Raw genomic sequence first — 27815 nt, 5'->3', positions numbered from 1 at the left:
CACATGGCTGCAGTTCAACATTTTTGTCTCAGCCTTTTTCTGTCTCTAAATTTAACTTTAACTCAGGCAGCACTTTTTTTTTTACCATCACATTTAAAAAGGGTCCAGCTACAGAGTAAAAGCAGCAAAGGTTAAATACATTTACATGGATCCACTACACATCATTATCAATCTTGATATGTCACCAATACCTTTAATAATCAATACATTTAGTTGTTTTCTTTGGCACCTTCTGGTCTAAGCTTATGATGCTGGGTTTTTGTATTTGGGCATTGACTGACTGTTAGATTTCAAGTTAAAAATGAAAACTATCTATCTATCTATCTATCTATCTATCTATCTATCTATCTATCTATCTATCTATCTATCTATCTATCTATCTATCTATCTATCTATCTATCTATCTATCTATCTATCTAAAAGCGGAGATCAGTGATCATTTGGTCTTTTTGTTTGAAAACTGACTGCAGATTAATTTCGCATTGACTGACACATCATTTAATTTGACTAATAGATTCAGCTTCTGTTTACCTGTACATACAAGCATCACTTTGTTTTAGTCCTGTATCTTCGGTCCGTGTCCCTCTGCTGACCAGCTTGTGAGTTGACATTTCACAAATCTGAATCCAAGCCCTACCTGGGTCCCATCTGCGTCCGACACATCTTCCCACCAGTTTGTATTTTCTGTCCCATGAGTCTCATTAGCACTGACAAAGCCGGCAGCTTCACTGGTCCCGGTGCCCAACACATTCATTTCCAGGTGGATGAAGCAGTTCACATAGAGGTGGGGATGTTTGGTCACATGTCTGACTAAGTCTAACATCACTGCATTCACAGTGTGGCATTTATTTTAAATGGATGCAGAGAAGTTGACAGGATGTCACAAAGAAGAGGAAAAGATGCATGAAATTAAAAGTTGCAGCCCAAAATGAGTCATTTGTTCAAAAGGTCAAAGTATGGGGGTGCATGAGCAGTGTATGGCAGGTTCTGTCTTCATTAGGACTGAGGTGATTGATTAGTTAATCAATTAATCAATATACAAAATCACTTGGCAACTATTTAATGGTTGGTTCGTCAAATGAAGTCATTCTTTTAGCAGAAAACCTCAAATGAAAAACATAGAATTTTTGTGATAATGTGTTGCTTTTTCTTTGTCATATACACCTTTTGGATATTTTCAGACAATACATGTGCAGTTATAGTCTTCAGAGCTTATTTTCAATAAAAAGTAAAGTTTTTTTTTGAAGAATTTGCTATTCTAAAGAAAATATGATGTGCATACTGTCTTTCACAATAGTCACTATATTCAAACCATATAGTGTGCTGTACCATCCTGACTCTGAATGTGGGTCAGAAGCATTTTAGTTTGAGAATTATTTTTAAAATATTTATACTAAAATTGTGCAGAAAATGTTTTATTGAATGGATTTGAATAAGTAGACAAGAAAAACAAAGGTCGGCCACAAAGCTGTGACGCTGTCTGAAAGACTGTCACAGTAAAATGACAACAAAGTCAAAAGTCAAAAGCAAAAGATACAGAGGAGATTCAGAAAAAGGCAGAAATCAGCACGTTGAATTTACCAGGCTACATATTAATGATTCAGTGTGATGCTTAGCACTGTACACACAGCACAGTTAGCTCAGATACTGTTTACAGAAACAGTGCTGATGCTGGTTTCAGCACCACGGACAGTTCTTTTGAAAACAACCTAACCAGCACCGCAGCAGCTGCTTCTCCCACAACACAGCGAGCACCGACAATGACTTTTAAATATTCATATCCTGTCATATCATAACAGAGGGTAAAATGGCACCTCAGTTCCCTGTAAATGTTGTGGATTAGATAAAACACGGCACATAATAGTCAGACTATGGGAATATACTGTATTATATGCATTGTAAATTGTTATGAGTTCAGTTTTCTAGCTGGTAGCATAAAATGAGACATGAGCAGAGGGCTGCTTTTCCTGGATTGCTGTCAAACCCAGGAGGGTGTAGTTGCTGCATGGTGCGCAGCTCAGCCAGGCTGAAGCACTTTGTTATCAAGTGAAGGCTGCTGGCACTAGCACAACCCGGGAACATGAAAAAACAACAACAACAAAAAACCACACAACGCAGACGTTTCTCCCCCCCTCTGCTGCCATCACTTTTCCAACCCCCACACTGAGATTAACTTTATGATATATAGCTGGTTTCATGTATTACATAACGCAGTAAAGGCCAGAAGCGTTCGGATGAGTAGCAGCAGCTCCAGTCATGTGAGAGACAAGGACAGTAACTGTAGCTCCATTAAAGCCTTTATTCTCCTTTTCAACTACAACCCTCAGGAAGAGACATTAATAGAAACACAGAGGTGGCCAGTGCTTTAATCACTTACATAGGGGAATGACATTTTAAGAAGGAGAGATTATATTTTGAAATTACATTTCATATATAGTTGATGTTTTTCTTGTAAGACATAATTAGATTTGTGAGGTTTGCTTCTTTTTTCTCAAATAAATATTGAACTCATATGTTAACATTGTATTTTACAGCTCTTAGAGTTTCCTCTATGCCCTATTTATTTGTTAATTCCCTGGAAAGCTGTATAATTATCCGAGAGTAATGTTCAGTCAACCTGCATTTCAGATTAAATCCAATTCACTGCACAATCGAGAGCAACAACTCAACTGCACATAGATGATCATTTATCTCGACTTTATTTTCTATCAAATTATTCTTTTCCTCATTTGATCCCAACGATCCATCTTAACTTTATCAAATGCCTCTGAAATGTGTAACTAACACTACATTTCCTGGTTCTGTCTGAAAAATAAATAAAGATGTGTCTTGGTAAATAAATGGACACGCTAACCAGGGAAGTTTCTGAACTGCTGCCTGGCTGCGACCCATTATTATCTTAGTTACAACTGAATGGCACAGGAAGAGTGAGAGGGCAGCGAGTGAGAAACAGAGGACATCATTTGTTCTGATACAGCTACAGAGGATTACAACTAATCTGTGTTTGGAGCACAGCTCACCAACTATACATTCTCCCATTGGCTCTGCTCTAATCTGGAATCCACCCCCATCCAGAATCCAGCTATTTCATTGGCTCCGTCTCCCTCTGTGGTTAACAATAATGTGTGTGTATGTGTGTATCTGTGTATGTGCCTGATTCATCACCAAAAAGCAGTCTCATCCTTCTAAGACCCAAACGATGCTTGGGAAGGGAAATTGCCTGCCTGTGCTGGTTCACTGCCGTCAGGGTTGTTATTACTGCTGCACGCATTAGAGCGGGATTAAACACGGCTCAGCATCTGACTGTGTCTGGGAATCGGAAGTGATGTGACGCACATGAAGCAGCACTTTGAGTTTAGGTTATTTGCAAAAAGTGCAATGTTTGATAGGGAGCTACTGTGCATGAACATTTATAGACACGCTTTAAATTTCACAAATCGTTTCACTGAGAGAAGAGATTTGTACAGTCTTCTGGAAGAATTATATTGTCAGTGGATTACATTTAAAAACTTTACATCTCTTACTTTGGCTGTTCCTTCTTTTTCTTTTAAAAGATACATACACATAACAAAAATCCTGCTATATGGAAAAAAAACTGATACAAAAACATCCATTTGAATTTCTAAAATAACAAATATATACTTTTTAATTATTCTGGTATCACTGCAGCATTTATGCACAACATGAGTAAATTATATAAAGTATACACTAAAAGGCTTGAAAATACGCTTGAATGTAAATGTTTTAGAAGTTCGCCTAAGTGAATATGTCATATGTGCTTGTGTTGTGTTGTGTTGTGTGTGTGTTTGTGTTTCTACACCACTGAATCTGTCCAGTTTTTAAACAAAGAAACAATGAGTCACTACTCGACAGCAGCTGGCGCCCACTGGACTAGTGTGTGTGTGTGTACGTGTGCGTGTGTGTCTGCAAGCAAATGACGGAGACTGAATGAATGAATGAATCATAGCTGAGTGCCTATTCTGTTTTTACATTTCATAAGTCAGTTGAACTGTTACTGGACGTCACTGTAGCTCCAGTGCACGAGCACCGGCCCTCTGTGGTTCCTTGAGTATAAACAGTTTTTTTTTTTTTAAATCATTCAGTTCGAAAGTGATTTGTTTGGAGACGAGATGCTCCAAATTAATCAATTAAATGAATCTGATTAATCAGCTTTGTGACTCTGCAACATTGATGCTCACTGTATCTGTAACCAACCACCCCCGATCCACCCACACTAGCCCTGCTGTCTACAAGCCAAGAGTGGTAGGAGGATGTGACAATGGTGTGACTCTCTCTTCCTCTTCACCTTCCATCCTTTACCTCATCCTGCTGAGAGGGTGACAGCTCAATCCCCCCTACACACACACACACACACTGAGGTCGGGGGGGATGAAAACACTTTGCACTCATGTGACTGCCAAGAGCACCAACACAGTCTCCAGACAGTGGAGAATCAGACGATAGAGCTGTAATTAGATACAAATGAAAAGGAGGCAGGGAGGATGGCACAGAGAGATGGAGATTTAGATTTAGAAAGTGAACGGTTAAGTCAAAATACACTTTACAGCCACTTATAAGTGCTATGCAATGCATTATGATAATGCATTATGTTAATAAAGGTCCCAGATACACATAAGGAGGTGTGTGTATGTGTGTACTTTAAATTAAGTTACAATTAGGTCAACATTATACTGAGGTTAGGTAAGGTATGGTAGTAATGGTCCCGGAAAATATAGTAAAACAAGGAGGTGTGTGTGATTCTGTCTGTGGCTTCTCGTTGTGGTAGTTTTAACGGAGGAGGAGGAGTGAGAGGACAACCTGCAGTCAAGGCCATCTGTCCCTTCCAAAAACCTGTCCAAGTGGGAGAAAGGGACAGCCCACCTCCCCCTCCCCATCCACACACACACAAACACACTTACTGCACAGTCACACACTGGCAGGCAGGTAGACAGCAGATGGACAGACAGAGTTGCATAAAGGCCAGCAGAGAGCAGGGTTTCCTTTGTTGTAGCTGGCTGGAGTGCGACAACAAACACTGAAACGGTTCTTCTCACTTCCTGTTGCTGCTGTGTCCAGAGGAGCAGCTGTTGGTGATGAGTAAATATTAGCTGCTGTTTGATGTTCATGTATTCTCAGGAAGCCCTCGCACAATCTGTTTGTCATATTCCCTCCTTTGCACTAAAGTGACGCACTGCAGGTTGGGAAAAGGATTAGGAAACACTGAAGTCAGCAACCTGCAGTTTTATGAGATTATAACACTCACTTCAATTTTTGAGAGAGGCTTACTTTAATGGAAATTCACAATCTTGTGTCATATTGATGAATTTGTTGTTTTTGATTGATGGAATGGCCTTAAAATGAAAGACAGGTGGCGATGCAACAATCTGAGCTTTTCTCTTTATATCTTATTGGGTGTAACTAATAGGATAAATGTATAAAATACTTGATTTCATACTAAAGAAAACTGCATTTAATGCAGATTGGTCACATCATGGCTGATATTGAATCACTTACAGTAATAAGGTCAGAATTAGATTAGCCCACGCTGATCTGGCGTGTCATTCAATACAGCTGCCTCTTCGCACGACACAACTGTTTTCAGGAAACGGAAAAACCACAATACAACAATAGCTGATCCACAGTAACATTAAGTCTTTGGATCAAACTAGAATAAAGTTGAGTGGGTCTTTTAAAGCCAGAACACAATGTTTATGTTCATTGCTCCAGCTCTCAGAAAGACTAAATGAGTGTTATTAGTAGATAGTGGAGGAGAGCAGTGGGCGTTGAACATGATCCCCCCTGTTTAATGGCTAATTGCTGATATTGCTTTTCCATGTCGGGTCATGATTTTCAGCAGAAGCAGCTCGGCCCTGATTAACTCTCAGCTCATGACTCATGTTTCCAAACTGCTTCAGGCTTTGCTCCTGGTTCAAACAGAGTCCTCCACTATTTCTTATTCATGTCGTTCAGCTGATTACTCCTCACTCCTCCCATCGGATGCTGGATAGATAATTTATCCCTTGGTTGTTTAATTTAAAAAATATTTTGCATCTTCCCAGTGGTTACATTATGATTTATAACTGAAAACAGAATTAACTGCTTTAATTAAAATTTGGTCACCGAGCTGTGAGGAACGCAAATATGCTCGGACTGTGGAGGAGTGAGAAGTTGTCGCGTCAGCTGGTCGAGGAGCACGTGCTGCCGGTGGCGATCCGATGGTGATGTTGCATAAGCAGCTGAACACACCCCAAAGAAATCAGCATCTTGTGCACGAGAGAGAGCATAACAGACAGGTTGGAGAGGGAGTCAACTGTGCAAATACATAACTCTCTCACATAACTCAGTCGCACACCAGGATGTTAATTTATTTGAAAACAGATGTGAAGCACATTAATCGGGACACACATAAATCCCAAAACTAAAAAAAAAAGGAGAGAGAGAATATCCAAAAGTACAAGACACAAAGTGCTTCAGGGAACGTTTTTATTCCTCTTTCCTGTAACACAACCACCAGAAATTAGACTTGACGTGTCACCTTGCCAGAAGTAGCTTTTTTACTTGTGCTTTTATTTGCCTGGGAACCATTACGGTTGCTGAGCTGTGAAATTGTTCTGCTGTAATGTTTAGTTTCTTTTTTCCATCTTGCTGCTGAAGCCAACTCCCTTTTTAATGAAACCATTAAAACACAGTTTTAATGTAACAAAACTGATGAATAGTTCATGGATTAAAACATTTTAAAATCTAATTTAGCTTTGTTTATTACTTTTATCTTATCTTAAGATTCCATAAAGTCCTATATGATGCTAAATAGTGTTGAAGTTATTCATGAAGATCTGTATGAATGTTATATCAATATAATATAGTCGATAGTTAGATTATCTGTTAAGCCAACAGACAGGAAATGAAAAAACATTTATCATTTTCCTATTGTGCTGGCTGCTGCTGCACACATGATTCCAGTAGAAACATCACTGCAATAAATGAAATAAATATTCAGCCTGGTGAGACCACAGCTGGCATGTGAGGATCTGTTGTTATTCAGACACACTCGCTCAAACACACACATTCACAGTCGCTCCTGGCACATGGGGATTAACACAAAAAAAATTCTGTCCTCTATAATTCACATTGTGTGTGTGTTTTTATTTTGTAACTGTACTTTTGATATCATTTTAGAAACTGATCTTTGATTTTCATTCTTTAGGTCCATGCATATTTCTGACTCTATCTGACTTGTGTTGTCTTTGTGTTGTGTTACAGGGATTTCCTTCCTCGTGGGTCTGGGATTGTGACCCGTCGTCCTCTGGTTCTGCAGCTGATGAACTGTCCCACAGGTAAAAAAAAAAACTAAAAAAACACATTGTCCTCCCCATGATGTGTAGCAGTGTTAAGTGGAAACTGATCTGTGGGGTCTTAAAGATGTTTCACCATTTGCACGAGAGGTTTTTAGCACTTGTCTGCTTCTTGACATTTAATATCTGTGCGTGATTTGCAGCTTGGCGCTACAGATTTATTGACTGTGAGCTGACAACTGACTGTGGAGAATGTACATAAGTGTGTCTGTGAGGTCACTCAGAGGTTGTTGAACAGATACTTTGAGGCTTGTGTTTTTAGTTTCACACTTTGAAAACCTTGATATCAGGCGAAATTTTCCTCTGCTCCTGTGTGGGAATTTGGTTGAAGCCTGAATCCAGCCTCTGGTGGCCATAAGATGAACTGCAGTCCAGTTTTTGTTTACTGCAATTAGTCTTCCATCTTCATATCTTCAGAGCTACATCCATCCTTTAATCTGTCCTTCTCCATCTTACAGAAATGTGAATGATATAACAGCCTCAGACAAACACTTTAGATATTCCTCCTCCGCTTTTCCCTCTCAAGTTTTCATTGGTTTTGAATGTTTTGTGGTAAAAGGGAGACCGTTGCTTTGCTGCACCACAGCACAGCTGTAGTGTGTGTTTGCATTAAATCTTGTTTGCTCTTGTTTTCCCGCCCCTGTGTTAAGCATCTTCTCAGCTCCTTCATGTTTTCCCTGCAATTCATGACTGTGTTTCCTCTCGCTGCCTCTTTCAGAGTACGCTGAGTTTCTCCACTGTAAGGGCAAAAAGTTCATAGACTTTGATGAGGTCCGGCAGGAGATCGAAGCTGAGACCGATCGCATCACTGGGGCCAACAAGGGCATCTCCCCAGTTCCCATCAACCTGCGTGTCTATTCCCCTCATGGTGAGGCCTCCACAAAGATACTAGTTTGTTTTCATAGTGGTATCTGACTAAATGTACAGAGTATAGTCCCTCATTTGCAGGGCTATCTCCTAGTCTAATCTCTGGTGTTCCTTCTTCTGCTCACAGTGCTGAACCTGACCCTGGTGGATCTGCCGGGGATGACCAAGATCGCGGTGGGCGACCAACCTGTCGACATCGAGATGCAGATCAAAGAAATGCTGATGCAGTTCGTCACCAAGGAGAACTGTCTGATGCTGGCCGTCTCCCCGGCCAACTCTGATCTGGCCAACTCTGATGCTTTAAAGATTGCCAAAGAGGTCGACCCTCAGGGTAAGTTACGCTATACTTCTACCCCTCCATATTGCAGAAGGACGTGTACTGTTTTATTACCCCTCTGTCACTATTTGATGGTTACCAATTACATCTGAGGATGCAACCAAAAGATAAGATCACTCTCTTTACATAATTAAATTATCATAAAATGTATAAATAAGGTAGGCAGCTCAATCAATCAATCAATCAATCAATCAATCAATCAATCAATCAATCAATCAATCAATCAATCAATCAATCAATCAATCAATCAATCAATCAATCAATCAATAACATTAAAAGGCTGCTTACAAACTATATAAAGAATGATGTGCTCTTATTGTATTAGTTTACTTTTTCACTTCTGTGTATGTGTGTGTTTCTGTCATGTAGGTATGAGGACCATTGGTGTGATCACCAAGCTGGACCTGATGGACGAGGGGACAGATGCGAAAGACATCCTGGAGAATAAGCTTCTTCCACTTAGGAGAGGTGAGCACGCACATACACACACACACACACACACACACACACACACAGAGCCTCTTTTCTGTCTGCAATGACACACTGTTTCCCTCTTGTGGTAATAAGGGAGTTGTACTCAAAAGCTTTTAAAGTCTCCAACCGTTGAAAACCCCCCCAAAAAGAAACAGAAGAAGGGGAGGGGAGGGAGGGTATAATAAAACACCACAGAGTGAGAAATCTGAAGAGACACAGAAAGGTAGAGGAGAGGAAGAGTTGGAAAGGAAAAGGAGTTTAGGGGGCAAATAGAAAAACACTGTCTTGGAAAAGAGTTTGCATGTATCTTGCGGCCTGCCCTTTATTGCAATGTGCTGATGTGGTGCTTTTCTTTTCCATTTGCACTTGGTTAGGACCCAGGCATGTGCTTCTGAATATTTTCCATGTCCTTTGTTTTTTCTATGTGCCCCCCCCCCCTTTCCCTCCCCACCTCCTTTCTCGCTGTCTCTCTCTCTCTCTCTCTGTCTAATGCTGTGGATGTGTTCACGTTTACAAGGCTGCTGGCTCACAGTTGCATTAGTTATAGAGCATGAAACTGCCTTTAACTGAGTGATGCATGAGAAAACTTAACTGGAGGTGAAATGGGATCCATGTGACCTGAACTCTGCGAGGTTATTCGTCCTTTTTTTTTTTGTTTTTCTCTGTCTGTCTGAAAAACTTGGACACACACGTACACACATCTATCCATGTGATACCTTCCTCTTTCCTGAATTCCTCCTCTCCATTCATCCCTCATCTCTATCCCTTTCTTAAGTCCCATGTCTCCTAAACTGTGGTTTTATGCAGCTAAACATTACCAAACATTGTTTTTAAGTGGTTCGACTACCGGAGGGGCTTTTCATTCTGGGTTTGGCTGTTCAAACTCACTTCATTACGTAGAAAATAAGAGTCTAGCACAATCCCAGATTCCTCTAAGATAGCTTCATGCTATCTCTCGGTCAAATTTCTGCCATAAGCATCGAGTCTGTTGAAATCTGCTCTCTTAAATTCCAGGAAGTGATTACAAAAAAAAAAAAGAGTTGGATCTGGTTTTCTGCAAATCTCACTCTGGTCCAGACTGTGTTTTGAAGTCCGTGGGACTCTCATCTGCTGTATCCAGGTTACATCGGTGTGGTGAACAGGAGCCAGAAGGACATAGATGGAAAGAAGGACATTAACGCTGCTATGGGTGCGGAGAGGAAGTTCTTCCTCTCCCACCCTTCGTACAGACACCTGGCAGATCGTATGGGCACCCCCTACCTCCAGAAAATCCTCAATCAGGTGTGTAAAAGAGCAATAACAGCATGTTATAATGTCTGTGCCACCCCTGAGTCAAAGTCTGACTAATTCTGTCCAACTCTGACCTCTGATCTCTGCAGCAACTAACCAACCACATCCGGGACACCCTTCCGGCTCTGCGGGCCAAGCTGCAGAGTCAGCTTCTCTCCATAGAGAAGGAGGTGGAGGAGTACAAAAACTTCAGACCTGACGATCCATCTCGTAAGACCAAGGCTCTGCTCCAGTGAGTAGATACACAAGATGGTTAGATGGATGCAGATTCATACATGTACTGATGTCTGCGTGTCTGCCCTCCTGCAGGATGGTGCAGCAGTTCTCTGTGGATTTTGAGAAGTGTATAGAGGGCTCTGGGGACCAGATCGACACCGCAGAGCTGTCAGGTGGTGCCAGGATCAATCGCATCTTCCACGAACGCTTCCCCTTTGAACTGGTCAAGGTGTGTATGCCAGATTTTGTGTTTATGCATGTGATAATGTTTTTATTATCCTCCACTGAAATTACTATAATCAGGAAAACCGCAGATTAGATTTTGATGTATCTTGATCACAAAATCATTCAGCAATACTCAGTTTCATAAGGCGTCATAAACATGCTTCTTTTCACATTATAATTGAGGGTCCGCATACCCGCACATGTTCCACACACTATGATGGTGACCTCCTCACAGCAAGGAGAAACACTCCTTTGTTTGTTGTATTTGGCTGAGCAACCTCAAAAGTTAAAAAGAAAAAGATAACAGTGTGTGGGACTGCTTAACAAGATTGGGAAGAGATGGGAAATAAACAGTGCAGACATGCAATCGGCCTTTAGGCTTGCTGGTGCCAATGCTGAGAATAAATAAACAGCTTTATGAAATTAGATTTGTTTCAAACAGAAAACCAGAAAGGGGGAAAGATGCAAAGTTCTTGCTCAACCTCATACCAGAACCATAAGACACAAAGCCCTTGTTGGAAATCCTGGTATTATTTTATGATCTCAAACAAATTTAAGTGTGGATTTCACATAAAAATTGTGTCCAATTTTAGAGTCTTTATACATGTTAATGGATAAAGAGTAGTGTTGTTCAGTAGCCTACACAATATTCAAACTGACATTCCCATCAGCCTCGGCTGTACACTGTGTTTAGTGGTTATCAGAGAATGTTAGCATGCTAACAGACTAGACTTCAGTGGTGCTTGAGTTAGCAGCATAGTATCTCAAAGCACTGTCGTGTCTCAGAGCTGCTTGTGGGGCCTTACACTCTCAGTCTTGTTTACTTTCTCTCTATCAGATCAGTTTAGTTCAGTCAAGTTTTAGACATTTTGAGTCCTAAAGAATATTTAGTTTGACAAAAATGTAGCCTAGTGATGATTGGCCTAAGAAAGAAAGAAGAAAATTTGTATGTGTGTGGAAGTGTGAAATTGTTCTTTCTTCAAAAGTTAAGAATGAAAAAAAATCTCCTACAGGAAGCTTGTTTGCTTTATGACAAATTTCTTAGTTATAGTCTCAGAAGCAGAGGAGTCTTCCCTCAGGAGTCTGACTCTGGGTTTTCTGACTCAGACGTTCCTCTCCCTCTGCTGTCTCTTCCTTCTCTCTCGCCTCACCTCATCTTTCTCGCCGCCTCTCTCACTCCATCACATCCTCTCTGTTCGTTCACATTATCTTAACCCAGAGCCTGTCCTCCCTTCATCCACCCTCTCCAGCCCCTTGTTTCTCGGAGCATTTTGCCTCACCCCACCTCCTCCCCGTTTTACATATTTGATCCCTTTTTTCATTTTCTCTCTCAGTCAGCCGTTACCCTTCCTCCCTCCTCCTCCTCCTCCTCCTTTCATCCATCCCTCTCCTTTGTCCTCTCTCACCCTCCCTGTGAGGATATAAAACTTTAGGTCTCTGACTGAGGCAGCAGAAAAATGCCCAGTCGGTTTCCCACTGAGAAGACAGTGCAGGTTGCTTCCTATAACCAGAAGCTTGGCTCATAACAGAGAAAACCCCAGTGTCTGCCAGATGCATTAGCAGTCAGTTCATCATTATGTTTTATGTGTTTATAATACATGCTTCAAAGAAAATATGAAAAAGAATGGTGCGTTGTCATAAATAAAAGTCATATACTTTGAATTAAAAACAGATTGTGTGAGAATATAGTAGATTGGCCTATAACCTACTTCTAATGTTTCAAAGTGTTAGGCTGAGTAGGAGTCATATTGAGGGGGAAAAGTATGATTAATGTTTTCAAAATAAAAGCAGCAGAGATATTCACAAAAACCCAGTGGTTCCCAACATTTTCAAGTCAAAATAAAAGTCGCCTTGTGACCCATATTGCTGGATACACATGTCTGTAGGATTATGATTATGACCAGGTCAGCCAAAGACAGACTTTTTCCACATCTGTTTTTATTCAAATAATTTTTAGATATTGAAGAAGTAAACTGATCCAGCAATTCACTATAAAAAGTGAAATTGAATTGTAATTTTTCATATCCTAAATGTTTACTCTGCTTTCATATGATTGATATTTTGGTAAATACGTATATGCATATTTAATTTGTTGGTCAAAGTCATATGGGAGGATTGAAACCACTCTTGGCTCGACCCATTCAGTACGAAGCTGCAGCAGGAATGTCAGCGTAGCTTAGCGTAAAGACTAGAAACAGCTGGATAGAAATGGTTTATTCACTGAAGCACTGGTGTAATAATCAGTATTATGTGTGCAAAATGTGTCACTAGATTTATCTGATCTATGAATCTATCAGAGAAAAGGTGTGAAACTGAAAACTAATCCTCCCTGTTGCCCGTTTTTTTTTTTTTGTTTTCAGATGGAGTTTGATGAGAAGGAGCTCCGCAAGGAGATCAGCTACGCCATCAAGAACATCCACGGCATCAGGCACGTCTGCCCTCTATCTCTCCTTCGTCCTCTCCTATCCCCCCTCCTTACTTCACTTTCCTCTGTCTCTCCATCTCAGTCACCTTGCTGTGTCTTGACATTGCCTAATCACAGAGGCCGCTACACTTAGCTCGAGTGCTCTGTTCACTGTTCAATGCTAACACCATTGGTGCACTTGGACAGAGGATGTCTGGGCTTTACTTTTTTCCCTCCCTTTTTAATATGACAGTTAACATTGGATTCAAAAATAATTGAACTATATCAAGTACTGCTAAATATTATTCAGACTGAAGCACACATTTCTAAAGTTACTCTGTTTTCTTGTAGCTGGGAGTTTTTACAGTGGCAGTAGGCCTACAGTTGCCTGGGCTATGTTGAAGTTTTGCTACATAGCTAATGTTAACATTAATAGCTTTACCAGTCTAGAAAAACAGTGAGTTCAGCATAAACCTGAGTGCATTACCCACTAAGAGCAGTCTCTGAAAGCAATTAGCCTACCTTATTTGCTAATTTGCTATTTCTTCCATACTGAAGTTAGCATAACCAGCTAGACGATGCAGATGTACTGTAGCAACCAGTCTGCACTGAAGAGGTCGTGTGGCACAGAGAAAGTATTATATAGTAGGGTCTTATGAAAAAAAAGAAGAAGTTATAGTTAATACTGGTAAGTAAACAGCTTTTAAGGTTAATGAGAGCTATGTAGCATCAGCAAAACTCACAATATAACCCAAAAGATATTGGAGATGAATGAGCTCTGTTTGAATACATACGCTACTCATTTGCCAACGCTTTTGTTGATTCATGTTTGGGTTTGTTTTATGCATGACTTAAAAGTTTAAAGTGAAGCAACAACAAAACCTTATTTTACCGATATACATTTACCGTAGTAATGCTATTTTGCTTACTTGAGTACATAGAAGTATTATTTACCACATGGTCTAGTCTACTACAGTAACATACTAACCTTCGACACTTGAGAGGGGAAATAACTGATATTTGTTGTGTAAATTGGAGAAGTAGAAATAACGTAATATTACTATATATCTGTTGCTTTCTAACTGTTTCATGGCTCCATAGTCCCATTCCCTTTCCTGCTCTCTGTCTAATTTGTAACCATTTATGTTTGGGGGAAAAAGCTCCAAAATGGAGGGTAATTCTTTACAATTAACACTCTTTTCTTTACCCAACTCTTCTCCCTCCTCTTTTTTTTCTTTCTCTCCACCATCTTCCTCTTTTTTTCTTTTTTCTTTTTTTTTTGGCCCTGTGGCTGGTTTTCTCTCTGCTGGGCAGAACTGGCCTCTTCACCCCGGACATGGCCTTTGAGACCATTGTGAAAAGGCAGATTGGGAAGATTAAAGAGCCTTGCACCAAATGTGTGGACATGGTCATTTCTGAGCTAGTCAATACCGTTAGGCAGTGTACCAAGAAGGTAAAAATGAAAAGTAATCAGTGGATAGCACTTTTATTTTATTTTATTTTTTATTTTCAACCCTCATCTGCAAGGCCCCCTCTGCTGTTCACTTCCCTTTTACTGTAACCACCTGGCTCTCTCCGCCTGGAGTGGCGGGGTGGGCTGCGGTAAACCTGCCTGCCTGCCTGCCTGCCCACTGTACCGCTGCGGACAGATTTGGCTGGACAGGCTGGCCGTGGTAGAAAGCTGTGCTGAAGAAAAACCAGTGTGGAGGCTGAGCTGTCATCACAACACGGTTGCCAAATAAGAGTCAGTGATGCGAAGACACACACAGCTTATGAATCTGATTTAAGTGAAATAACTTCCCATGTCAGTTTCATCCAAAAACTCAGATAAGAAAATAGTTAATTTGCCAGTTTTTCCCCCATCCTCTTTGTCCTTTTAAAAAGAGTTTGAATAGCCTCAGCTCTGCTCAGCTATGGCACAATTTTTTCACAGTTAGTATACAAGAAATCAATGCATACTCTTTATTCTAAGAGCCAATTATGCTGTGTCTGTGCCCTCAGACATCAAACAGTTGGTGAAAGCCACTGGCACAAAAAACATTTCAAAGACTTAGTAGTTTTCTTTTTTGTTTTTTGTTTTTTCTATTGCATTCTGGGACAATAGTGCACATCAACAGGACACTAAAAAAAGTCAGCATTTTGCCTATTTTGGAGCAACTACAGACCTAAAACCTGCTTAGAATTAGTATGTGGTGTGGGACTGGGACACAGATGACTACAGTGTTACTGCCATGTCACCACAGACAAAGAAAAATGTTGTTCCAGAGATTTAATACTGATGTTGTGTTTCCTAAGATGTTCCTGGAGCTCTCTTACCATCATCCACAAATCATTTAAAGTTTTTGAACTTGTTTTCCCTAGTCTGTTTCTCTGCAGATTTAGTTGTAAAGAAAATAGGATCATAATTTTAAAGAGCTGAGCTGGAGAGGAATTACTTCGAGCTGTTTTGTACTTGGGTAGTCTTGCTGCACTGAACTCTCTGCTGCACTGAACGACATTTAGGAAGTCATGCGTCAATCACTTGGAGCACCTGGCAGCCATGTTGGATGATCTCAGCGTTCAGACTTTATCGTGTTGCGAGACTGCAGCTGTGCACCTGCAGCAGACAGGAGCCATGATGATTGTTTTAACTGCTCTACAACAACAGGCCTCAGGGGTCCGCGCTCTCAGCAACACAGGCCTGTGAGCGCGGCCAAGAGAAAGAGCAGTAGTCTTTATCCAAATTGATCCACTGTGACCAAACAATTTCAACAGCGGTTGGACCGGGATAGTAAAATGTTATGATTAGTGTCTGGTTGAGATTCAGAGAAGGAGGTAGCCTTTGGGTGGAGAACAGCAGGGTCAACAACACCAGGAGGGATCAGGGCGTCCTGGCTGCGAGGCGTGGGTGCACAGCTGCGGTCTTGCAGTGCGTTGCTTGGAGTTTTTTGGCTGGTGGAGTTGTGCAGGCTGGGAACTCTCTCTATGTCTTTCTCTTTCTCTCACCTTTCCTCCGTTTGCCTCTTAATTGATAGAGAGAGACTCCAGCGCTGTCCTGTTTTAGAATGGCTTCTGGGGGAAACCAATTGTCTCACTTGCATTTTCTTCCTTCTGTGCTGTTTATCCTCCCCCCAAATACCCGCACCTCTCCTTGTCTTTTTAACTTCACTCTGTTGTTTCTTCTGTTCTCCATCTCCCATTCTTTCACCTGCCTCACCCCTGTATTGTCCCTTTCCTTCACCATCTGTTTTCACTCTTCTTTTATTTGTCTCAGCCTGTCATTTTCTTCCATCTGTCTATTCCTCTATCTCCTCTTACTTCTCCTCTTTCTCCACCTTTTTTCTCTTCTTTATTTTTATTTTACTCCTCTCTCCCGTGCCGCCTGCCTATCCCTACAGGACGGGGCTGTTCACCCCTGACCTGGCCTTTGAGGCCATAGTGAAAAAGCAGATCCAAAAGCTGAAGGAGCCCACACTGAAGTGTATAGATATGGTAGTGAGCGAACTCACCTTCACCATTCAAAAGTGTAGTCAAAAGGTAAAATGCTAAAGAGAACAAAACCTCTTTCACTATCTCTGTTAATCACAGGTAGGGGTAGACCGATGGCTGGCCTGAAATCAGATGTATGAGATTAAAAGTAAAACCAAACCTGAACTACTTCATTGTAGTATTTAAAAAAAAGACTTTAGATTTAGATAGTGTTACATAGGATATTTCATTTTCAATTGTTCACAATTGTGACTTTGATTATCTTCTTAGTTAATGTGAAACTGCATGGTGTTCATTTGCACTAAATTTGGCTCTATGATTCACAACCAAATGTGAACAATTAACCATCAAAGAAGTAGTAAAAACAAATTATTTTTGCTGACAGAGCCACATTTAATTTAACAACCATTTTTGCTGAAGTTTGCTTTTCGTGATCAGATAATAAAATGCTAACATCTGGTAAAGATTGCTCCTAAAAACTGTAAACTGAAGACTAAATGTTGACTTTAACACATAATGTAATTAAGCTAGGTCAAACAAACAAGATGTCAACATCATATGGTGGTGCCAAAATAAAAATCACATCATCATTAAAATCTGTAAACTTCTTCCTCTGGGAACCTCGAGCATCTGCAGGTTTGATATTTCAGTATGAACCGAAGGGCTGGACCAATCAGCCGACATCACAGTTAACACAGACAGTGGTTAAAAAACAATGAATTGAAATTAATTCATTTATGTAAAATGGCCCAGAACAAATTAAAAAAAAAAAAAGTGTCCAAATTTTACATTATACTTACTTAAAAATACTGTGTGAGCCAGCAGGTATCGGTCTGTCCTTACTACAGATCTAACTCGTGTGATCATATAACCTTCATTTTAATTAAACTTTATTTGTCGTTTGTTTTTCAGTTATTGGCCTTATATTTACAATTTTAACAAACTGCATGTTTTTCTCATATTTGACCTCATGATGTCTAAAAATCCTTTGATTTAATTTGCTTAAACTCCTATTTTATTTCTGTCTTTGTCAGTATGGGTTAATATAGTGGAGTGACTGATTGTGTAGTTCCACTCACAGACTAATTGACGTATACTTCGAGCATTTCTTTATTTCTTCCTTTTTTATTTTTCTCTCGTCCTCCTCTCCATCCTGTCGTCCTCTAACACCTTTGTTCCGGCTGCTTCCTCCCAAAGCAAAATGACCTAAAGAGAGCGTGACCTCCTTTGGATTTCTCTTCTCTGTCACACTTTTATCTTGATTTTACTTTCAGAGACATACTGTATTTAAAGATACTGTATGATAATATACAGTGTTTGGGAAAATCCACAAAGGGGTCAGTTTGAAGTCTTCCTCCGCCCTCCCCCTCTCCCATCCCTCCCTATTTCCCTGCTCCTTTGCATTGCATGTCAGTCTGAATCAATGTGAGTGTCTCTGCCTGCTGCCTTTTTTTTCTCTCTCTTGTCAGTGTTGTGTTTCTGTGTCACTTTTGAGGACACTACACATGTGACAGCCTTTTCTGACTTCAGGTTTCAATGCACCTTTCCAGTAGCATAAATTACGTTGCTTATTAAAAAAAAATACATTCATTTTATTTTCAGTTCTGGTTTGTAAATGTTTCATTTTCATGGATTTCACAGTTTTCCATTGTTGATTTGGAATCTAGAAAGCGCGAAAACCATGAACTGCTCCTCATCAAACCAGTTAACAGTGTTTCTATTGACATTGCTACAATGGTGACATTGTTAGCTGCCATCTATGATTCTGTCCTCACTGCTTACCAAGTTGAAACATTTTCCTAAACATTTTTTTACTGCGTGCTTGAGCTTTCTTGACATAATCCAAATACTAAAAACTAAAAACTTTTCACTTTTTCAAATTTTGTCTGCGTCCCTAACAGTTATATATATAAACATTGATCATACACATATTTTAAGTATCTCATAATGTTTTATAGATAGTTTCAAATTAACTTCTAATCAGCTATATATATCAAATATAATATAATAATGCAGTAATACATAAATAAAGAAACAGCATTATTCTTACTTTGCACAATAAGACTTAGGCTATCAAACAAGATTACAACAGAATAACTCATCCCTGCAATGTCAGCCTTCGAGCTAGCTCGTAGCATCCATGGATTTTTCTGTTTCACTGTAAAGTTTTACATTTTATTTATGTCAATTTAGTGCAAACTCTTGACTCTAAAATCTCACAAATGAATGAGGTTCACTGTGCTACTTTGTTTTGGAAGTAATTGCTACAACCAAAGCTAGCTGCTTACGCTGACATGCTAATGTTTGCAGCTTTAGACCCAACAGACATTCCTCCATTCCTCGTGCTGTTGCTCTTGTGTTTTTGCAATTAAAATAGACTCCACCGTCCAAAGTCCATGTACGTGAGTTGACAGCGGTTCAACATGTGGAGAACCGAGCAGCTCGACAGAACTGCATTTCAGCACGGTCAATTATCAGAATCTGTTTTAACACTTAGGTGTTGACAATGTAAGTTTTTAATGCCAGGAGCTGTACTGACATTCAACTCAGCCGTGTGACCCATTATTACAAAGCATCTAGTCTTTATGGCTGTTTTTTATTTATTTTTTTTGCTCTGTAGTTGAACCAAACCAGGAGGCCATAAATCAACTTGGGAACCAGAGAGCGGCCTGTAGATGTCCACTCACTCCCCTCAAAACCATCTGATAGACATGAAAGATGCATTGTAACTTGCAAAACAACAACAAAAAAAGTGTATATTTTTCTGTGTTGCGCTGTGATTATGGTTTTTGATTTTTCTTCTTCCCTCACACTTCTCCAAATGTGTTTGTGTCACATTGGAGGCCCACCAATGTCTGCGTTTGTGGGTTTGCAATGAGCTCATGGAAAAAGACCCATAGTGTGCTGGGAAAGGGAAACTTTTCTGCCAGGAACATTGTTTAGTCTCTTTTTTTTTTTTTTTTTTTGGTGTGGCAATATCACAGACTTTGCACTAGTCTTTTTGCATTTGTTCAATGCAAAAAAAAAAAAAAAAAGTCATTTTGCATAAAATCCACCTGCTGGTCGGGATGTGCAGAGACTAGAGCCGAGTCTGAGATAAACTACTCACAACATCACATGTCTGATTGTGTTTCCGTAATGTATTTTGTTGTATTTGATGGAACTGTGAATTGTGGTTTCGGGGAGATGAGAGTGATTCTGTGGTTTACTGCAGTGTAGGTTTGTGACAGAGTATGAGTGTGTGTGTTGGCATGTTTGTGTGTTTGTGTGTTTTTGCCACCTACCTACTGTTCTCTGTGGTCACAGCTGGCTCAGTACCCGCAGCTGAGAGAGGAGATGGAGAGAATCGTCACCCAGCACATCAGGGACCGAGAAAACCGCACTAAAAACCAGGTAACGCGCAAAACAAAAAGCTACCAACACAAAGTAAGAACAATGGGAGGCTTTGTGTGATGGTGCAGGTTTGATTGAATAAACATGATCTAATACGTGAAAATACTTCTCATGAGGAGAATGAAACAAAATGACTTCATCTGAGGTGAAAGATGGAAATGACAGATGAAAGCACACACTGAATAATAAAAAAAAAAGACATTTCTTTGGAAACCATAAATTCACCATCATGCCATGAATTAATAACATACATATGAGCTCTCTTTGTCTCTTTCTCTGTCTCTCTCTGTTCAGGTGTTGCTGTTGATAGACATTGAACTGTCCTACATGAACACCAACCATGAGGACTTCATTGGATTTGCCAAGTGAGTTACAGCTTTCCTCTCGCTATACAGAATAAAAACGCAGAGCTACTTTCCATATTCATCAGTTCATGTGCCGTTTGAGGTCAAACCACACTGTTGTGCTGATGTGTTTTGTGTGTAGCGCTCAGCAGAGGATCAACCAAATGAACAAGAAGAAGGCAGCTGGCAACCAGGTACTTTGATCACAGACACACAGACATGTTCACGGTTAAACTGTTTCTGTTATTTCCCTGGTTACAGCACAGCACAGAGCTGCGACTTTACTTAAATCTGCAGGAACACACTGAATCCATCCACCAGAAATGTGACATCCGAGCTCCATGCAGCCCGTTTTCTTTTCCCCCCGAGGCTTTGCTCTGGTAGCACTTAGCTCCCTGTTTTTCCGTGCTAAATGTAGCACAGCTATACAGTATCTTGTTTCCCTGGGCAACAGTCCACATCCTACACAATAGCCTACAGCTCTTACATATCACAAACTGTAATGGGCAACAGTTGTCGAATCTTCAAACAACTTGTCCTCTTGGTCCTGTCGGCACAAACCGAGGTCTGTTGTGAAATATTACACACGATTTAAAGCTTTAATGACAATAATCCTAATATTAATATCAATGGGAAGGAAAAAACATTTTTTTATGGAGCAGACACCTCTGCCAAGTTTGCACAATCCCCATTTTGAAAATAGGAAATTGTTTGAAATTTAAGCCTCTATCATGCAATCATGCAAAACCTGGCTGTTTTCATTGAACTGAGTACAAATGTGTCATGGGGAAAAAAAGGTTCTTGACAAGTTTCCTGGATCTGAACCAAAATACTTCACTAATCACAACTCTCCAAATAAATTTTCACAAACAGAATATAAAACAAAACCTTCTCAATAAGACGATAATTGTCCAATAAGAAAAAAAACAAAACAATTTATACAATAGATACATCTTAACAGCTTTTATTTCTTTTGTACTATGTATTTTCTGCATTTTGAAGCTTCTACTGCGATTCCTCTTCTACGTTTTTACACATTTTAATTTCACTGTTCAGCTTTTTTAATTTTCTTATCATCCTGTTGCCTCTTGTGTCTTCTAAGTGGTTTCTCTTTTTCCTGTTTCTCTTCCCTTTTTCCTTCTTCTCTCTGTGGCTTTGTTTCTTCAGGATGAAATCATGGTGAGTAGCGTATGTGTGAGTGTGTGACTGTGTGTGTGTTTGAAGTGCGAGTGTGCGATCGTGTGCATGTCTGCAGTTATAGGCTGTCATGCGTACTGTATGTGCTCATCCTGTTACGCTCTGCATACGTCTGGATTATATGTGTGTATGTTTTAGCTGTATTTGAATGCGTATGGGTTGAAAGTGGAGTCATGAGTGTGAGTGTGTGGTTTTATGTGTGTTTGTGAGTGTATTAAATGAGCTTTGACTGTCAGTAGATGGGCAGGTGGCTGTGGTGGGGATGCTTGGCTGCTTCCCTCTCGATCTCTTTTTCAGCTGACACACACACACACACACACACACACACACACACACACACACACACACACACACACATTGGATGACAACTGCACTGTAAATGCTCTCCGACACATCACCATTCACTTTACTTTTGTATAATATTCACAAGCTTATGTCATGGGCATCTTTTTTTGATGTTTGAGCTACATAAAGATAAACAGTGAGAAAAGGTAAAGGTAAAGATGAAAAAGAAGGAAAGGGAGATTTGTTTCTTCTTTTACTGAAGATAATAACTTGAAGGGATACGCCAACATTTTTTTTTTACGTGTCTTGCCTCACTCCTGAGTCCATGACAAGCAGATAGACACCATCCTTTCGACTGTGCATGCAGTAACAAGGGAGAGCCCGTATCGCCCGTAATTAGCTTATCGGTAGCTCAAACGCTGGAAGTGTATAGGAAGTGTTAGCCTGCCTCCACCTAAAGTCATCAGAGAAACTCTTCAGCAACTCTAAACGGAAACCGGCGGGATAATCTTCGTCTCAGAGCTGACAAAACTCTCCGGTAAGGCATCTTGAGCGGTCAAATGCCGGTAACGGGACGAGATCGGTCAAAAAGGAGGGTTCCAGCAAAGACGATTTATTTTGGTTCAAGCTAGCTACATCGAGGGTAGGTTAGCTTCCTATTTCAAAGTAAAAGCACTTCTGTATGTAAAGGGCAAAGGGTGTTTTATTTTGTGAAAGTAACCGGAAGTGCGTTGGTCACAACGGCTAGCTTGAGTAGCGCCGAATTCGTCCGAACAAAATTGTAAACAGCTGGTATTTAGACATTAGACATTAACGACACACTGCTGATCTAAACGGCTACTTTCTCGCCTAAAAATGTTTGAAATGTCGATAAAATGATATATTTACAGAGTTTAGAGCTAAAATGAAATCAGCTTCTGACTGCTGATTTCGGCTCGGGGAGGAAGGCTAACACTACCTATGCACTTCCAGCGTTTGAGCTAAGCTAATTACAGGCGATACAGGCTCTATCTCCCTTGTTACTGCACGCACAGTCGAAAGGATGGTGTCTATCTGCTTGTCATGGACTCGGGAGTGAGGCAAGACATGAAAAAAAAAATGTTGGCGTATCCCTTTAACATTTTCATACACACTTCACCAGACTTTACCTCTTTCCAGTTTATTTGAAGTAGTAGCAGAAGACCAGGGAGGGTGAGGACCAGCAGTGCGGCAGAAAGACACATGTGACCTCCATAGTTATCAATTGTCATAACAACCACCCAGATTGGGGTCAGAGGTCAGGGGCACATTGTAAACATAAGGGGGGGGTGTTCACTTCCTGTTTATAGATGGCTGTAGTTGACCCTTTAAGCCCCCACAGCTTCTGTTCTGCACCGAGCTGAATTAGCGCTCGTCTGACCTCCGTGCTGCTGAGAACTTTAAAAACTTGTCATTAAATTTGCTGATGGAAATCTCCGCTGCTTCTCAATCAATCCTTTAAACCACGCCGGAGCCGCTGGTGGGTCTGCACGATGCACAGCCAACAAGTTTTGTTTGAACTTGCAAAAAAAACTTTATCTTTAATTTGAGTTCAGATCTCAGACTTTCCAGGCACACACACAAAGAGTTTTTCAATTTGATTTGAGTTTGTATTTGTCTTTATTGTTTTTCCCAGTATACCAAAATTAGGGTCTAAAATTAGAGATTGTCATATATTCAAACTGTTAAACTCTTTGCAATTTTGGGCCTTGATAAATAAAATCAGCTTGGCTTTGAAGCTACATAAAGACTTTATAATTATTGTGTATATGATCTGGATATTTCCCTCAGTGTAAACTAGTGAAGATCTGGTGATACTGTGTGTTGTTCATATGAGTGTATCGTAGTAGCAAGTATTGTCTGTGTAGCCAGTGTCTGATGTAGCTTTTCCCTCTGTGCCTCAGAGCTCGATCATTGTCCAGGAGCTGTTAAAGTAGAGATGAGCCACGCTGTTGCTCTGGGCAACACGCTCCCTTTATGATCATGAGCTCACACTAACAGTGGTTTATTTTAACTCCATCTCGTATTCATTGCTACTGGCGTTAGTACTCACTTGGAAATACGATTTATCTCTGCAACTGATATGAAAAACATGCTCTGCATTGTGAAGTTTTCAGTATAATCCAATACGCTGAGGCGACAGAGGAGCTGTGACTTTATCGTACAGTGTTGAATAAATGCTTTTCTTACTCAATAGGAAGTTTAATGTCAGAGTTCATGGGTTTTATTGATTAGAAATGAGTTCTCTAATCCCCAAGTTAAATTGAATCAATGAAGACTCCTTGCTTATCTATAATTACTCCACTTCAGTTTAAAAAGCACATATAAAACAATCAGGCTGATGTATTTCACTGCATGGTTTCAAAAAAAAAAAAAAAAAAGGTTTTGACATCAGACGTTCTTGCTGTAGCCCCCCTTACGTAGCCTCGCCCCCCACCCTGCTTGCTGACCCCTTGCTGCCGTCCCAGCAGCCAGCTGTAATGTGCTGGTATACTTGACCAACCCTGTGTACTTGGCCTTTACTAAAAACGCCCTGCGTTGGCGTAGCTTTGTAACCTTCTCTCCACGTTTTCATTCAGCCTGAGAGAGGAGTTAACGATCGGTTCAAGGTAAATAACTCAACGCACCACGTACTGTTTGTGTCCATAGTTTCTGTTTTGGTGTAGAGAATGAAGTACAAGAGAGAAACAAAAAAAACAAAAAAAAAAGAGTGGGAGGAGTGTGTTTATCCGTGTAGGTGAGCGCCACCCTGCCTCTAACTAGAAGCAGTGTCATTACATTTTACTGTGGTACTACGCATGTGTGATACATACTGGAGCTGACAGATGTCATATTCAGGGTGACTTCTTGCCTGCTGGATGTTATTCATAATCTTTTATTTTTTTTCCTTGTCTGTGCGTCCGTTTATCTCTCAGGTGATCAGGAAGGGCTGGCTGACCATCAACAACATCGGCATCATGAAGGGAGGAGCCAAGGAGTACTGGTTCGTCCTCACCGCCGAGTCTCTGTCCTGGTACAAGGATGATGAGGTGAGATCCCACCACAATACTAAAGTTAAGCTTTCTATATCCACGTACCTCCGGTGTATTCATTACAGTATACTGCATTTATAGACGTTTTCTTTGGTGCCGGTTTTGTGTGTATGATTCATCTGGCTGAGGCCTGCTTGTCAGATCTTCAACACTTCATTCAAACTGACAAGCGGCCTTTGTTTCTCTCGCTTTGTTGTGTATCCTAAGAACAGTGCAGCACAAACGATCAGTAAAATGATGTGACAGCGCAACAAACAGCTTAGTGCAGAAGGAAATAAAACAGCCTCTGCTGTAAAAACAGAAAAGAAGAAACTTGGAAGAATTGACTGCAACAAATTACAAGCAAAACATTGACAGGGTCACATACTATTGGCATACTGAAGCACATTGGGACTGATACTGGATTTCTGAGGCTGATTTTTAGCAATCTATTGCCTTTTTGCTTTTTATTTTAAATAGCAACAATGTCCCTATACAGTATTACCATAAATATACAGTGTCTTACATGTGTGTCTTGCTGATTTTTTTTTTTGAGTTATTTGCAGACACTGATGCAGACCATCTGTCTTAAATGAGCTAACATCAGTAGGGCCAGCCTGCATATTTATTAATTGTGCAACAATATTTATTTATGTCTGTTAGGGCTGTCAAAGTAATGTGTAAATGCAAATTTCATTTAGCCTTACTTTAAAAAAATGTTCATTTAGAATAAAGTAACATTTGCAAATAGTAAGCAGACTGTATCTGTCCAGTATTTAACACCTTTAGGCTCATTTTTCTTTAAGGTTCATTTGAACAAATGAAAAATGTGTTAACTATAGACTGTCATGTGATTAATTGCAATTAGATTTTTGCATCAATAGACAGCCCTGATTTATTTACTTAAAAAACAAATCACTGAGGATGCTGCATTTATCAAACGCAACAAAAACACACTCATCAATATAAAAACTTGTGGCGTGTTTGGGAGGAAACTTCAGTCATCCCTCCAGCCCAGTCATTTACTGTTGTGTAATCTTGTAATCTGACTAACACTTTGTGGTGCACTGGAACGTGACATTTGATGTTTCTGCGTCTTTGCTGCACAACCTGAGACATCATCACCCAAAAACTATGTGTCTACTGTAACAACAGCACTTGTAGCTATCATATTTTCCAGCAAATTACTAAACCAGCAGAATTATTTCAGTTGGATCCGAGTGTTTTTTTTTTTCTCTCCACTGGTTTCTTTTCCGCTCTCTGTTTCCAAAAGTCATTCCAGCTTCTTCTCCCACTGGTAAATATGACTGTTGGTCAAGATCAGTGGTTGTCTGGTTGTCCTCCGCATGCTGACATGATCTGACCCAACATGCTTTGTTACTGGGCTGACTGGTCAAAGCGGTCTCCCATGATGCTTTGCAGAACTATTAGGAGGTAGCCACAGTCTCACTGTCTCCAGGCCTTAGCCACAGCCGCTCAGTGTGTGTGTGTGTGTGAGTGTGTGTGAGTGTGTGTAACGTTGAGAAGGTCCTTTCCAAAGAGTCAGGACCCCCCAGCATGTCAGACACCAAAGCTGGCATACACATGTGCATACCAGAGCCCCCTGCCCTGCCCTGTTCCCAATTACACACACACACACACACACACACACACACACACACACACACACGCACACATATACACACACATACACATATACACACAAGCTGCTTCTAATAAACTCACTTCATTTCAAAGAAGGGGCACAGAGCGAGAGAGGGCCTGAGTTGTAGGGGAGAAGAGGGGAGGAGACAGGAGTGTCTCTTGTTAGCTGGTTAGCAGCAGGAGTAACAAGGACCATGTGAAGAGAGAGAGAAAGTGGGGAGAAAAGGGGGGAATGAGGGTAAGGAGGAGGAGGAGGAGGAGGAGGAGGAAAAAAGAGGTGGTGTGGACTTTTATATCCTCCCTGCTTCCCTTTTTCCCATCGCTCCCTCACACAGTCACATTCAAAACCAGAAGAATCTCCTATTCATCCTCATCTTCCCGCCTCCATCTGTCCATTCTCTCTCTGTCTCAGTCTTTCCCTGTCACCCTCTTGTTCTCCTCCGTCCCCTCCCTCCGTCTCTCCCTCCCTGCTTGTGCTGTATATTTATTTGAACATGGAAAAAATGAAGGCATGGGGAGACCCAAAACTAACACACAGTGCTGGTGTTAAAGCTCCTAGCCGGGGCAGAAGGCTACCACAGCACTGCAGAAAAGAAAAGAGAAAGGGGAAAAAAAAAAGACTTTCCATTATGTTTTTAATCCAAGCTGAACATTTTTATATAGTCCAGTCACACACACACACACACACTAGAGGTTAGAGTACCCATGAGGGCTTATACTTACATGTGCACCTGGGCGGATACTCGCCAAAATACACACAGTTGATAAAAAACTGGAAACAGTTTTATGTTTAGATTAATAGCACAATTTTATTTGAAAGAATGCATCGTTGCCTGCAGAGAAAAGCAGATTTCAGCGTCTTTTTGTGCAGTTTCATGCAAACACACTGACATGTTTCTTTATACTAATACACAAAACAGCGCAGCACTGTTTTATTGGCTGCCTCTCGTCATGGGGAAAACCCTTGCTGTAGTCTGGCAACACACACACACACACACACACACATGGACACGGACACATGTGCACACACACACATACGCACACATAGACACACACACACACCCCCCAGACACTAATAATAACTTTCAACCCAACAAGTGGTGCCAGGATGTTTTGGTTAGTGTGCATTTGGTTAGTGTGTGTGTGTGTGTGTGTGTGTGTGTGTGTGCATGAGTGTATGAGTGTGTGTGTTTCTAGAAACCTTCTGGTCTGTATTACCACAGGACATGCCGATTCTTTGAATCAGGCTAAAAGCCTCCCCAAGGCAGAGAGAAGGAGAGAGAGACTGAG

At 40.6% G+C, this 27815-nt stretch overlaps 1 protein-coding gene across 8 annotated transcripts in view; it reads left to right on the top strand.

Annotated features, from left to right (window-relative positions):
• The window catches only part of dnm1a (dynamin 1a), a 53067-nt gene that overhangs the window by 3614 nt on the left and 21638 nt on the right, over nucleotides 1–27815 (top strand). For 3 of the 8 annotated variants that reach the window (XM_085793337.1, XM_085793340.1, XM_085793338.1), the window contains exons 2-15: nucleotides 7261–7334; nucleotides 8071–8220; nucleotides 8347–8550; nucleotides 8926–9024; nucleotides 10151–10311; nucleotides 10410–10552; nucleotides 10630–10765; nucleotides 13122–13189; nucleotides 14480–14618; nucleotides 19940–20026; nucleotides 20321–20391; nucleotides 20513–20564; nucleotides 21538–21549; nucleotides 24786–24899. In XM_085793337.1, coding sequence (XP_085649463.1) covers nucleotides 7261–7334; nucleotides 8071–8220; nucleotides 8347–8550; nucleotides 8926–9024; nucleotides 10151–10311; nucleotides 10410–10552; nucleotides 10630–10765; nucleotides 13122–13189; nucleotides 14480–14618; nucleotides 19940–20026; nucleotides 20321–20391; nucleotides 20513–20564; nucleotides 21538–21549; nucleotides 24786–24899 — 1510 coding nt within the window. Of the gene's footprint in view, nucleotides 1–7260; nucleotides 7335–8070; nucleotides 8221–8346; nucleotides 8551–8925; nucleotides 9025–10150; nucleotides 10312–10409; nucleotides 10553–10629; nucleotides 10766–13121; nucleotides 13190–14479; nucleotides 14619–16542; nucleotides 16682–19939; nucleotides 20027–20320; nucleotides 20392–20512; nucleotides 20565–21537; nucleotides 21550–24449; nucleotides 24480–24785; nucleotides 24900–27815 lie in introns of all 8 variants that reach the window. The other 5 variants (XM_085793341.1, XM_085793343.1, XM_085793344.1 and 2 more) reach the window with 4 other exon arrangements.

Source organism: Trachurus japonicus, chromosome 12, assembly GCF_045865225.1.
Source record: "Trachurus japonicus isolate A0001 chromosome 12, Traja_1.0".
Classification (NCBI taxonomy): Eukaryota; Metazoa; Chordata; class Actinopteri; order Carangiformes; family Carangidae; genus Trachurus; species Trachurus japonicus.
This window is presented reverse-complemented; position numbering and strand designations above follow the sequence as displayed.